The sequence below is a fragment of the Sceloporus undulatus genome, chromosome 5 (assembly GCF_019175285.1).
Source record: "Sceloporus undulatus isolate JIND9_A2432 ecotype Alabama chromosome 5, SceUnd_v1.1, whole genome shotgun sequence".
In the NCBI taxonomy this organism is placed as follows: Eukaryota; Metazoa; Chordata; class Lepidosauria; order Squamata; family Phrynosomatidae; genus Sceloporus; species Sceloporus undulatus.
Genome location: NC_056526.1, coordinates 27,456,673 through 27,469,374, shown reverse-complemented (window position 1 = coordinate 27,469,374; position 12,702 = coordinate 27,456,673). Strand labels below are relative to the sequence as shown.

The 12,702-nt window shown below is 41.3% G+C and overlaps 2 protein-coding genes across 5 annotated transcripts in view; one reads left to right on the top strand and one right to left on the bottom strand.

Moving 5' to 3' along the window:
• LOC121931242 (PARP1 binding protein) overlaps nucleotides 1–1,634 on the bottom strand; it is a 34,921-nt gene extending 33,287 nt beyond the window's left edge. The window contains 1 exon segment of the mRNA XM_042468747.1: nucleotides 1,581–1,634. The gene's annotated coding sequence lies outside the window, so the exon portion shown is untranslated.
• Nucleotides 1,635–1,661: 27 nt separating this feature from the next.
• NUP37 (nucleoporin 37) overlaps nucleotides 1,662–12,702 on the top strand; it is a 28,999-nt gene continuing 17,958 nt past the window's right edge. For 2 of the 4 annotated variants that reach the window (XM_042468751.1, XM_042468748.1), the window contains exons 1-5: nucleotides 1,662–1,814; nucleotides 3,126–3,269; nucleotides 3,690–3,901; nucleotides 7,170–7,294; nucleotides 10,763–10,835. In XM_042468751.1, coding sequence (XP_042324685.1) covers nucleotides 3,746–3,901; nucleotides 7,170–7,294; nucleotides 10,763–10,835 — 354 coding nt within the window. In that variant the 5' untranslated portion in view covers nucleotides 1,662–1,814; nucleotides 3,126–3,269; nucleotides 3,690–3,745. The remainder of the gene's footprint in view (nucleotides 1,815–3,125; nucleotides 3,270–3,689; nucleotides 3,902–7,169; nucleotides 7,295–10,762; nucleotides 10,836–12,702) is intronic. The other 2 variants (XM_042468749.1, XM_042468750.1) reach the window with 2 other exon arrangements.

The window sequence follows — 12,702 nt, the reverse complement described above, 5'->3', positions numbered from 1 at the left end:
CAAAAACATAGTGTTTTGTTATTTGTGGTTTTTCCACATTCATGGGGGTCCTGTGCCTCTAATCCCAGAGAATGTGGAGGGACGAGTGTAATACTTTTTAGAGGGCTACTGTAGTTATACCTCCCACAGGAACTCGATGCAGTTGCAGACACTAGCCAATTGAATTTCGGGTCTGGAAAATGGTGGAAGGTTCATGATGCTGAAGAGAAAGGAAGTACTGTACAGTACTTCAGCAACTACACTTCACAGTCAGGCTATGGAATTAATTACAAGATGGCCAGCCTGGGCAGAGTTAGTTTCCACAGGATGGATAAAGTGGTGCCCAAGTGCATTGTAGATGCACGTGGGTGTGTGTGTGCATCTACCCTGAAGAAATAACAGTTTGAGACACGGCTTTAACTGTGATGGCTCCTATAGAATCCTGGGATTTTTAGTTTTGCGAGGCACCAGCAATCTTTGGCTTAATACCTTGTAAAATCACAAACCCCAGGGTCCCATAGGATGTCACTACATGCCTTAAGGTGGTGTCAAACTGCATTATTTCTACACTCCGAGATTGAGAAAGTGGGAGACGTCAGAAGGTGCCCCTGGAAACAACACACCTTCAAAATAACACAGTTTGACACACACAGTTTGATAAAGTAAGGCTTTATAAAACTACAAATCCCAGGATACCATAGGATGGTGCTACAGCCCTTAAAGTGCACACAGTGTCTCTCTCTTTCTCAGGGTGCCATCTACACTGTAGGGACAATGGCTGCCATGGCTCCATCCTACAGACTCCATGGCACTCTTTGGCAGAGTAAGGCTGAAGATTTTGTAAAACTACAAATCCCAGGATTCCATATGATGGCGCTACAGCCCTTAAAGTTCACAGTCTCTCTCTTTCTCAAGGTGCATATACACTGTAGAAATCATGCAATCTGACACCACTTTAACTGCCACAGCTCCATCCTAAAGCCTCCTGGGATTTGTAGTTTTACGAGGCACCTGCACTCTTTGGCCGAGTAAGGCTAAAGACCTTAGGAAACTACAAATCCCAGGATTCCATAGGATGGCGCTACAGCCCTTAAAGTGCACATATGCACACAAGTTTCTCTCTGTCTCTCAAGGTCCATCTACACCGTAGAAACAACGCAGTTTGACTGCCATGGCTCCATCCTATATAGACTCTCTGGCATTCTTTGGCAGAACAAGGCTGAGGACCTTGTAAAACTACAAATCCCAGGATTCCATAGGCTGGAGCTTCAACCCTTAAACCCGTGTCCAACTGAATTATTACAGTGGCTGCATCCACACTGGAGAAATAACCCGGTTTGGTACCGCTTTAACTCTTTTTCTGTCTCAAGGCTATGGAATTCTGGGAGTTGGAGTTTGTTGTGGGACCCACAACAAACTCCAACTCCCAGAATTCCATAGCCTTGAGACAGACAAGAAGTTAAAGCGGTACCAAACCGGGTTATTTCTCCAGTGTGGATGCAGCCAAAGTAGATGCAGCCATAGGAATGGAGCCGTAACCCTTAAACCGGGACCAAACTGCACTGTTCCTGCAGTGTAGCTGCACCCTCGAAGGTTCTCACCTGAAAAGAACGTCAGGCAAAAAGAAGCAGCAGCAGCAGAAGAAGAAGAAGAAGCCCCGCCCACTCCGCCAGCTGTTTAAATTCGAACGCCTCGGTATCAGCCAATCGGAAAGCGGAATGCCGTGTGACCCGGAAGGGACTCTCCCGAAACCCGGAAGTACTGTGTCCTCACGAATTCTAGGCGGGAGAGTCTTCTCCGTCCTGAGAGAGAAAGGAGGAGGAAAGGAGAGTAAGGTTTGTTGGGGGGGGGGGGGTTTGGTGCTAGGGGCGCCCCAAAAAGAGGTGCAAGATGTAGCCTGAGTTTGATCAGTCTGCCCTCCTGGCTCAGTGCTAGGGATCCTGGGAATTGTAGTATATCGTGGCACCAAAGATTTTTTTCTGATAGAGAAGGCTCAATGTCTCACGAAACTACACTTCCCAGAATCCCTTAGCACTGATCCAGGGCAGTTAAAGCGCTCTCAAGCTGGGTTATTTCTGCAGTGTGTGTTTGGGGCCCATCGCTGCCAGCCAAACAAGAAAAGAGGCATAAAGTTCATAGAATCCAAAGGCTACTCCAAACCCCTTTCATGCAGGAAGATACAGTCAAAGCAATGCCATAGCTGGGCATCCAGGCTCTGGTTGAAAGCCTCCAAAGAAGGAGTTAATAATGGCAACAGTTCAGCTGATCATGAGCGGCGTATTCGCTGAGAGCGTGCAGCATGAGCACTGGCATCAGACTGGAGTCTCCTTCAGTCCAGCCAAAGTGAAGTCTCCGTAGTTTACAGTGGTTTAATACACGAGAGCCAGTCTGGTGTAGTGCCTCAGAAGAAGGCAATGTCCAGCCTCCTCTGAACAAATCTTGCCATGAAAACCCCATGATAGAGTTGCCATAAGTCTGAAACGACTTCAAAACACACAACAATGTGTATATATATTGTTGTATATATTATATAATAATATATAAACCATGCCCTGTGAGAAGAGATTGAGGGAGCTGGGGATGTTTAGGCTGGAGAAGGTTAAGAGATGATATGATAGCCCTGTTTAAATACTTGAAGGGATGTCATATTGAGGAGGGAGCAAGCTTGTTTTCTGCTGCTCCGGAGAACAGGACCCGGAACAATGGATGCAAGCTCCAGGAAAAGAGATCCCAGCTCAACATTAGAAAGAACTTCCTGACAGTAAGGGCTATTCGACAGAGGAACACACTCCCTTGGAGTGTGGTGGAGTCTCCTTCTTTGGAGGTCTTGAAACAGAGGCTGGATGGCCATCTGTCAGGGATGCTTTGATTGAGAGTTCCTGCATGGCAGAATGGGGTTGGACTGGATGGCCCTTGCGGTCTCTTCCAACTCTATATTTCTATATATATGTGTGTGTGTGTTACTAACTAAAACATAGATGGGGAAACAGTTCCTAATAAACTGACTCCCATCATTTTTTCTTTTATTGCTGCACTGGTTAAGGCTGATGGGTAGTTCACCCCAAGAGTATCTGTTTCCCGTATCTCATCTAACGGGGCTGTTTACGGAATAGAATTAAATAACTGAACCACTTATATCACCTCAGTTTTCAGATCTGAAGGAGACAGTATATAGAAGTTCTTCTGGAGAATAAAATGTTAAGAGAAACAACGCCAACTAGGAAGTAATCTGGCATAGTCTCACTGCACAGCTGTATCATCTGGTGTCAGATAGTAAAACACCTGCGTCTGTAAGTACTGTCACTGACTTATTTTTGTAAAAGAAAAGGAACCATCCCCTGGTGAAAGCCAAGTGTGTAATCTGTCCTTGAAGCACTGACCCTGCTCTACTCTCTCATCCAGCCAGCCTTTAGTGTGAGCACAAACAGTTATGCCTGCTGGAATTTTGTTCTTTAGCATTGTTTTCCTTTGCTTCATTCTCTACATCCTTTGTTACATTCCCCTAAGTTTTACCCTCAACATATCCACGGATCATATCAAAATCTATCATTTTTGGCCCCAAAATCTGCCTTCAACTTATACATGAGGTTGACTTATAGTTGAGTATATACAGCATTACTGCCTTAAAGTAGAATGGCTAGAATTAATTTCTTATTTGGAAGAAGATCTTATAGAAGTTAGTGAGACTTTTAACTGTCTTTATTGTTTATTTCCTTATCCAGCTGAAGAATCTGCTGTCTTATTAATCAGAATTCTTCAACTGAAGATGAAACAGGAGGCTTCCCGAAGCGCATCCTATACTGTGGAATGTGAAGAGTATGTACATGTGGTGGAATTCAGCCCATTTGAGAGCGGAACAGCAGAGTCTCTGATAGCATATGGTGGCAATAATTATGTGGTTGTTGGAACTTGCAAGTTTCAGGTTAGTATTCATTATAGTTAATAATATCAGCTACCCTGTTGACAAGCAGGAGTGTGCCCAGAGGGGGGCAACCAAAATAGTGAAGGGTCTGGAAACTGTGCCGTATGAAGAGAGCTGGGTATGTTTAGCCTGGAGAAGAGAAGGTTAAGAGGTGATATGATAGCCCTGTTTAAATATTTGAAGGGGTGTCATATTGAAGATGAAGCAAGTTTGTTTTCGTCTGCTCCAGAGAATAGGAGCAATGGATTCAAACTATAGGAAGAGATTCCACCTAAACATTAGGAGGAACTTCTTGACAGTAAGAGTTGTTCAACAGTGGAACACACTCCTTTGGAGTATAATGGGGTCTCCTTCTTTCGAGGTCTTTAAATAGAGGCTGGATGGCCATCTATTGGGGGTGCTTTGATTCTGTGTTCCTGCATGGCAGGGGGTTGGATTGAATGGCCCTTTTGGTCTCTTCAAATCTGTGATTCTAGTTTCCAGTGTTTGTACCTGGTTTTGGGTAATAGAGACAGGTTGGGGAGGTTGTTGATATATATCCACTGCACTGTGTATTTGCCTACATAATGTGATAGTGGTCTTGGAAGTGATATTGAGAACCCCTTTCCTTTGATATCCAAGATGAGGGTGACATTTGGAGCAGCACATGACTTTATTTATTTATTTATTTATTTATTTATATCCCGCCCTTCAGCCCTAATGGCTCTCAGAGCAGCTTACAATAATATTTTTAATCAGACAGTTCCCTGCCCTCAGGCTTACAATCTAAAAGACACGAAACAAAAGGAGAAGGGAATGGTGGAGGGAAAGGGGATGAGGTCCAGTGGTTCTTCTCTCCCTCTAAGGCCTGGACCAAGGCAGATGGATTGGAGGGAGGGCTTTTCCTTCTTCCAGGCTAGCCCTGATGGAGCTGGACCTGCCTGATGGCTGCCTTCATGGCTGCCAAAATAATATGGTTGTATATTAAGGTATATATGACTCAGTAGGTGTGGCCGAATACATTACGTTTTATCTGAACTGCTATGAGCAACTGGCAATTCTGCTCTTATGGGAAGATCACTACTTCATCAAGTTGGCTTGTATGCTATCACTAAAAGGTGGAGACCAACTTAAATGGCTTGCTCTTGACAGTTGAGAAATCTGGCCGCTTTGCTGATATCCCTAAGGGAGTTCACCATAGAACTGACTCGCTATCTTGCCAAAGCTCCTGAAAGAAGGAGGGACTGGGGCTGTTGATATGATTGCTTCCAAATATTCTTATTTCGGCCAAACTATGGATATATCTGTTCCTAGATGTTCTAAATACGAAATGGAAATGACAGTGTCAGTGATTAAAATGTAGTTAATACAAGTAAATTTCACCAGTACAGATTAGATCCCATTATAGGGACCACTTTATGGCTGTGATGGTAATGAGAAAAAAAAATTGTACGTTTTCCACTATTGTGTCTACATGATGTTGACCAAGGGAACATCTGAAACTTACTTGATACAAGCCCCAAAAGTCAATAGTAAGAACTTTCATCAACATATTGTTATCAGGTTGTATTACATTTTGCAGATACAGTGCGCCCTTGCCTTATGAAGGGGATCCATTCTGGACCCCTCTGCATAAGTCAAATAGCGCGTATGCTCGAGCCGCATTGAAAATAATGGGGCTCGTGCATGAAGCATGGTACACACATCACGGGTGTGTGTGCCATTGTAACTTCCGTCACGCAGCTTTCAGCGTAAGCAGAAAGCTGCATAAAAGGCACCCGTGTATGACATGGGCGTACTGTATAATTGTTAATATCAATGTGATGTGAATGCCACAATTTTGACAGAATTGGTGGATTTTTGTAGTCATGGCAAGTCCTGTTGGTAAGGATATTTTTCAGCTTGTGCAAACCAAACTACTTGCATTTTAGATCTTTGCAAAGTTTGGCAGAGCTAGATGTAGAAAATAGATATCAGAAATGGTCAGTACATTATTAAGGGCTGGCAGTTCTAAATGAGGTAGCAGTGAAAGTACTGTTAAATAAGATAATCCAGATATCCTGGCTATAGAGAATTGTCACCCAGCTTTAGATCTGCCATTTTTGAACAAGTTCTTGGATCAGGTGCTGTGAGGTTAATTCCAAGTAGTTTTGGATAGCACAGATTATTTATATGCAATCTAGCCTGGCTTCCTGCCTGAGGTTGAAACAGAGAACCTTGGTTGTCCTACTGAATGGGTTCTTGCACTGTTTTTGAACTTTGGATAGAGTTGTGATTATGAGGGCTTTCATATTCAATATCTACACTATAAAAGATACTACAATTCCACTGAATGATTGTGGAAAATAGTAACTTTTCTCAAATGCACCATTTTGACCAGGAACCTAGACCCAAATTATGAATAATCACAGAATATTTTGCTTCTTTCCCATAGAGCTTTGGTGTGAATTCAGGATGTAAACCACCTTAGTAGTCCTGGCAATTCATTTATACTAAGGAATAGACAGGGATAGTGCAGTTTTATGATTTGGGTTTTTAGTAGGTTTCGCTAAGATTGATTATGGCACCCTTCTACCTCATTTGTCTGAGGTGGGGCTTGGCAACAGTGTTTCAGTGACTACAGTCCTTCCTGGATGGAAGGACCTAGAAGGTGCTTTGCAGGACTCTTGATTTGTTCTGAGGTGCTAGTGGTATATAACTAATATGCAGCTTTACTTCCCTTTTTAGCCGTCTAATCTCAGGGAGGCATATCAATATTAAATCTAATGCAAGTAAGACAAAAGTAAAATGTACAGTCGTCCCTTCCGATTCACAGCGGATCCAGAACGGACACCCCCCCCTTTTCCGGCAAATCAGAAAAACGACAAATATTGGAGCCCCATTGTTTTTAATGGCCCTATGTGCCACTTTGTCCCTCCTGGCTTCCCATCCATGGAAATTCAAAACCACGAATGGGGAGTCAGCAAATCCAGAGGGACCACTGTAGTAGGAAATGTAGTAATCTGGAAATAGGTTTAAAATCTGATTTTAAATAGTCTTACATTGGCCTTGTATGCAGTCTGTAAGTGATCCTGGACTCATTTGTGTCCAAGAAGGTGCATGTGTTGCCATGAGTGCTTTGGACCAGCTTTGGCTATTGACAGTAAGCTCAGGTAAACATATTTTAGCAAAATAAATGTTAAAGTTGCTTTTCCTAGGCTAAAGTGGTAAACTGACTGGTTAGTTTCAAGTGTGGCTAAGATGTACTTAATAGCTACTTAGCTTTTTATGGTATTGTGTGTTTCTGTAGGAGGAAGATGCAGAAGTAGAAGGAATACAATATAAAACAAGAAGAGTATTTCATCATGGAATTAGAATTGATGCCATTGTGTGGAGTCCGGAAAGTAGACTTGATGCTTTACCTCCTCAGATACGGTAATTTTGCCGGTAAAATTGTCATTTTTGTTGTGCTGAGAAATGTTAAAAACTTACAGCTTTTTAGTGCAATCTTTTATAAGATCATCAAGAAGTAAGTTCTATTGAGTTGAAGGGAGGTGATGAAGCTTAACTATTGACTCTTTCTGTGAATGGCCAACTGTTAATGAAAGTTAATACAGACGAAACTTTGTGGACTTAAAAATAAATCCTACACACAACAAGGGTTTTTAGAGTTCTGTATTAGAACAGTGAAATGTGTGCAGGAATAGATAATGCCATAAAAGCAGTATTAGAATATCTTGGGTATGAAGCACTGCTTTTACTATTTTCTGAAATCTGTAGAAATTTGTCTAGAAAATTAGTATGGCACTGTAGCACTAGTGGAAGTGGATTTTGCCAAAGTATCTTTTGTTTAGTTTATTTTTTTCCATAAGTTGGATCAAAAACAATACTTGACTGTGATTGCTGCCAGATCAGAAATGTAGAAGCAGTTGTTCTCAGTTCTCTGGATGATGCAGAGGAACAATCAGCAGTCATTGATTTCTCACTGTCCCTTCTTACTTTATTTTTCCTGCCTTGCCATTGCAGGTCATTTAGGTCTCTTCCTTCAGCTCTTCTTCAATGCTATATCTGATATTATATTTCTTGTCTATAGTTTATTTGTCTATATTTTGTCTAAGTCTGTTGTGTCTTTCAAAAAACAACCTCATCTGTCTGCCTTTTTTTTACACCATCAAAAAAGATAAAATTTCTAGTTTACCATGCTCATGATCTATGTTCCAGGATAATTTTTGGAAAAGAGAAAACTTGTTGTGAGCCGCCCTGATCGTAGGAAGGGCGGCATATAAATAAAATTTTATTATTATTATTATTATTATTATTATTATTATTATGCAGCCTGAGAATGGGAGGCATAAAGGAGATAGAAAAATATGGCAATTTAATTGCTCTGAGTCTTGAAGTGTTGTTAGAGGTTTTGCCAAATATTCAAAGGTAGCAACTGTCACGGCTCCAGTAAAGAATAAATGTAGAGATATATTTATCAAATTTATTAATGAAGAAAAATGGGACAGTAGTTGGTAGGAGATAAAAAAATAAATCTCTCTCTTACTAAATAATTTTGTACAGATTTTTCAAGATCCCTGCCAGTAGTCCCTACAAAACAGAAAATCCTTGTAACTCACAAATGTGGCTCACAAAAGAAATCAATTAAAATCTTCCAATACAATGTTTAAAGCAATATTTTAAAAACAATTAAAATATTGCATTTAAAGCAGTATAAAATTGGTAAAAATAAAAAGGAGAAGGACTGATGCAGACCTTCAAGGAGATATTATACAGGAAAGACCTAGGAAGTGTTCTAAGAGGAGAATATGGATAGAGAAATAGTAATATTTAGAATGAGGATTTAGAGGATGTGGTAGCAGGACGAAGATGTAGTAGCAGAAAACTTTAATTATTCTGATGAGGATGGAGGAAAGGAAATACATTCAAATAGGTTATTTTAAAGTGGTTAATTCAGCATTTTGTTGAAAAAAGTGTTGCAGGTGCTGGTATTAAGTGATTCAAATGAGAGTTCTCAACTTGCTAGCTAAGGTTAAAAACAAGTTAGTATCAGTTTTCAAGAGACAGATAAGTGGTTGGAGATGTTCAAAGAGCTCATTCAAATGGAATGGAAAATTTTAAAAAACATACTCAGTATTTTTATTCTTTTAATAAGAAGGAGGAATAGTTTCTGGTAGAGAATCAGCTTGGCATAGTGGTTTGTGTGTTGGATTGTGATAGTTTTTTGTGGGTTTTTCGGGCTATGTGGCCATTTTCTAGAAGAGTTTCTTCCTGACGTTTCTCCAGCATCTGTGGCTGGCATTCTCTAAAGATGTCAGCCACAGATGCTGGCGAAACGTCAGGAAGAAACTCTTCTAGAACATGGTCATATAGCCCAAAAAAACCTCAAAAAACTATGGATGCCTGCCATGAAAGCGTTCGACTTCATGTTGGATTGTGACTCTGCAGACCAGGGTTCGATTCCCTGCTTGGCCGTGAGACCCATTAGGTGGCCTTAGGCAAGTGATGTGCTCTCAGTCTCACAGGACAGCACATACTTCCCCTGAACAAATCTTGCCAAGAAAACCCCATTAACTCTAGGGTCACCATAAGTTGGAAATGACATGAAGGCAAACAACAACAACAAGAATTCTTGAAAATCCCATTATTGGATGGCTCAATTTCAGAAACAATTGTCCAACGTGATAGAGCTGCAGCTTTTAAGGAATGGTTGAGAGAAGAGCAAAAAGCTCTGAAGAAGGCTCATGAAGCCTTGGCTTTAACAGCAAGATCATCAGTAGCAACATCAATATTTGTTTGGACAGCTGTATTGTGGGCACAGGAAATTTTGGAGACTCTGGTTTTAAAAGTTCAAACATTGAACTAGTGTTAAATGTTCAAGCACTGAACTTTGGGTAGAGTAAGGAAAATGCTACAATATGTTGCAGACACATGTCATGATTCAACAGTTTCTGCAGGATGAGATATGAAATACAGGGCGCCTTTCCCTTATGCGGGGAATCCGTTCCAGACCACCACCCCGTGTAAGGGAAACTCCGTGAATGCTCAAGCCCCATTTAAAATAATGGGACTTGTGCACGCAGGGCAGCATGGGGTGTGCACCATGGGCGCACATGCCATTGCCTTTTATGGTGAGCGGCTTTCACCATAAGCTGAAAGCCGCATAAAGCGTGTCCTCATATGACACGGGCGCATTGTATGTTACAGTAGCAAGGAGGTCTCTATGATTACATCATTGGGAAGAAGACCAGAAGTCCAGAAACAATTTGACATCTGTTCCATTTAAGGGAGAACTTTGAAGACGCCAGCGACAGATGCTGGCGAAACGTCAGGAATAAACTCTTCTAGAACATGGCCACATAGTGTGAAAAACCCACCAAAAACTATAGCGCAGTTAGAGTTTATACAAAAAGATCTTCACAATTGAGACACCAGCTGGTTTATTCATTTCATTTTATCCATGAACATTAGACGAGAGAGCATCAAGGACTGTGATGTGCTTGCAGATTTAAGCAGGTTTAGGTCAGGGCTAGATGATTTAACTGACAGAGGAGTCAAGGAGTACTGATGATAATACTGTAACTGTAAAATAATGTGGGTCTCCTGCTTAATTGGGTTGGCACATGGAGATTAACCAATTGTGGTTGATTGATCATCCTGCCATCCCAGAATAACTATTCACAGTAAGTACATACTCTAATTTAATTTAATTGTGCCTGGCTGTGATTTGATATAGACAGTCAGACAAATATGGTAGTTGAATGTATCTTCCACTTCGTAAAAAGCAACGTGAATTTACTTTGGGAAATAAATCTGTGGGGTTTTTTTTTTAGAGTACTGGCTACATTTTAGTTGTATAACATCATATAATATGTTGTATTGCTTTTCTGATTATCTTAGGTTTTGTACTGCTGGTGCTGATAGGAAGTTAAGATTATTCACATCGGATTTCCAAGACAAGGATGAATGTAAGGTGAGAAGGAGAAACAATTGTAAAATGGATGTTACTATCTTAGACTCTTGCTTCTGTATGTATTCTTTCACAAATCAATTAAGGCTGCGGTCATCTATTTGTCTGACACTGAACTCTGTAGAATATGCTTTTGCCAGACTTGATTGATATTACCTTGTATGGATAGGGAGTGTTATGTTCAGTTTGATTATGTTGTATTGGTTTGATATTTAGTAAACTTCTGATTTGGTTGTAGTAATACTTTTGCCTCCTAACTGTGTAGCTTGCTAGTCTTCCATTTGTGAGTGTTACAGAGACCATGAAGAAGAGGGACAGGTTGCATGCCTCTAACTGTAGTTCTTCAAGTGGTGATCTGTGAACTCTCACAATCCTATCCATCTTCCCCTTGTCATGTCTTGTCTGTCCTTTGGATTGCTGCATCAGTGTCCATGGAACTGGCATCTTTGGAGGGAAGCTGCATAGAGGAGCTGTAGGTGGGCAGAGCTACTACCAAAATGTTTATGTAAAGCTCTAGAAGGTTCCAAAATATACACTGCCCAGGTGCAGGATAACCCATTTGTTTGAATTCACCAACCTGTCTCTTTATTTATCCCTCTTTATTTTCAAAAGACTGAGAAGCAACTTGGGAGGAGTGAAGAGACCACATGTGGAAAGTTAGAAAATTATTTTCTAGAGGAAAATTACTACTACTGGCAAATATTCTTAAGCAAAGAGTCCAGGACTTAAAACTTGGGTGGCTGCAGAATGGGCAGATTTTATCTCTGGCACAGTGTGAGGATCAGGGTCTCCAAAAGCATTAAATATTTTTGACAAATTATATGTGACAAACAAAACTGAAACTAGGGGACAAGTTTCCAAACTATACAAAAGGATTAATAGATGTACAATTTAATTCCCTTAATGACCTAGACTAGCTTGGAAACGAACTCTCAAAAATACCAATTCCTGAAAGAATATGGAGCAAGATACAGTATTCCCCATTTTACAAATCATTCTCAGCTTTACGTAGAGGAAATACAGTTGTCCCTCCATATTCGCTAGGGTTAGGGGAACAAGACCCCCAAGAATATGGAAAAACCACAAATAACAAAAACACTGTTTTTACCTGAGAGAACACCTCTCTAGGTCCCCCAGTGCAACTCTGTGGTCAATGTCCAACATACACTGACCACAGAATGGCACTGGAGTAGCTAAAAATGGTCTTTCAGTGCAACTTTTAGTTAAAGTTGACCACAGAGTTGCACTGGAGGACCTAGACAGTCCTAGAGAGAACATATTAATGAAATCCGTGAATAATCAAATCCGCAAATATGGAGGGATGACTGTACTTTAAAGGTTTTGCATGGATGGCATTATACTACCAGGAAACTAAAACATGTCAAGAAACATCTACCCCCACTTTGTTGGAGGTTGTTTGGAGCATTTGGCTCCTTCCTTCATTTCTGAGTCCAGTGTCCAAAAGTAAATGATTTTTGGAAATCTGTTATAAGGGAAGTAACAACACAAATTATATAATCAGGGCGCTATACAGACGGGCCCTATGGGGCGCCATCGTCACGTGCGAGGGGCAGCACTTCCAGACGCCCCTCGCAAGTGACAAGGGTGTCAAAATGGCGACGCCCTGTACACATGGACGTCGCCATTTTGACATGACGGATGCCTAGTGTCCGCATGCCCTGGCGTCATTGTGACACCGCAACTGCACCATTGGTGCACTGCGGTGTCACAATGGTGCAAGAAGAACCCACTTTTTGCGGGTTCTTTTTACTACGCGAGGGAGCCATGCGGTTTGTCCACTGCGGCTCCCTCATGCAGCAAAACAAGACGTGGACAGACCGCCATTTTTGGGCGGTCTGTATCCCGCCCA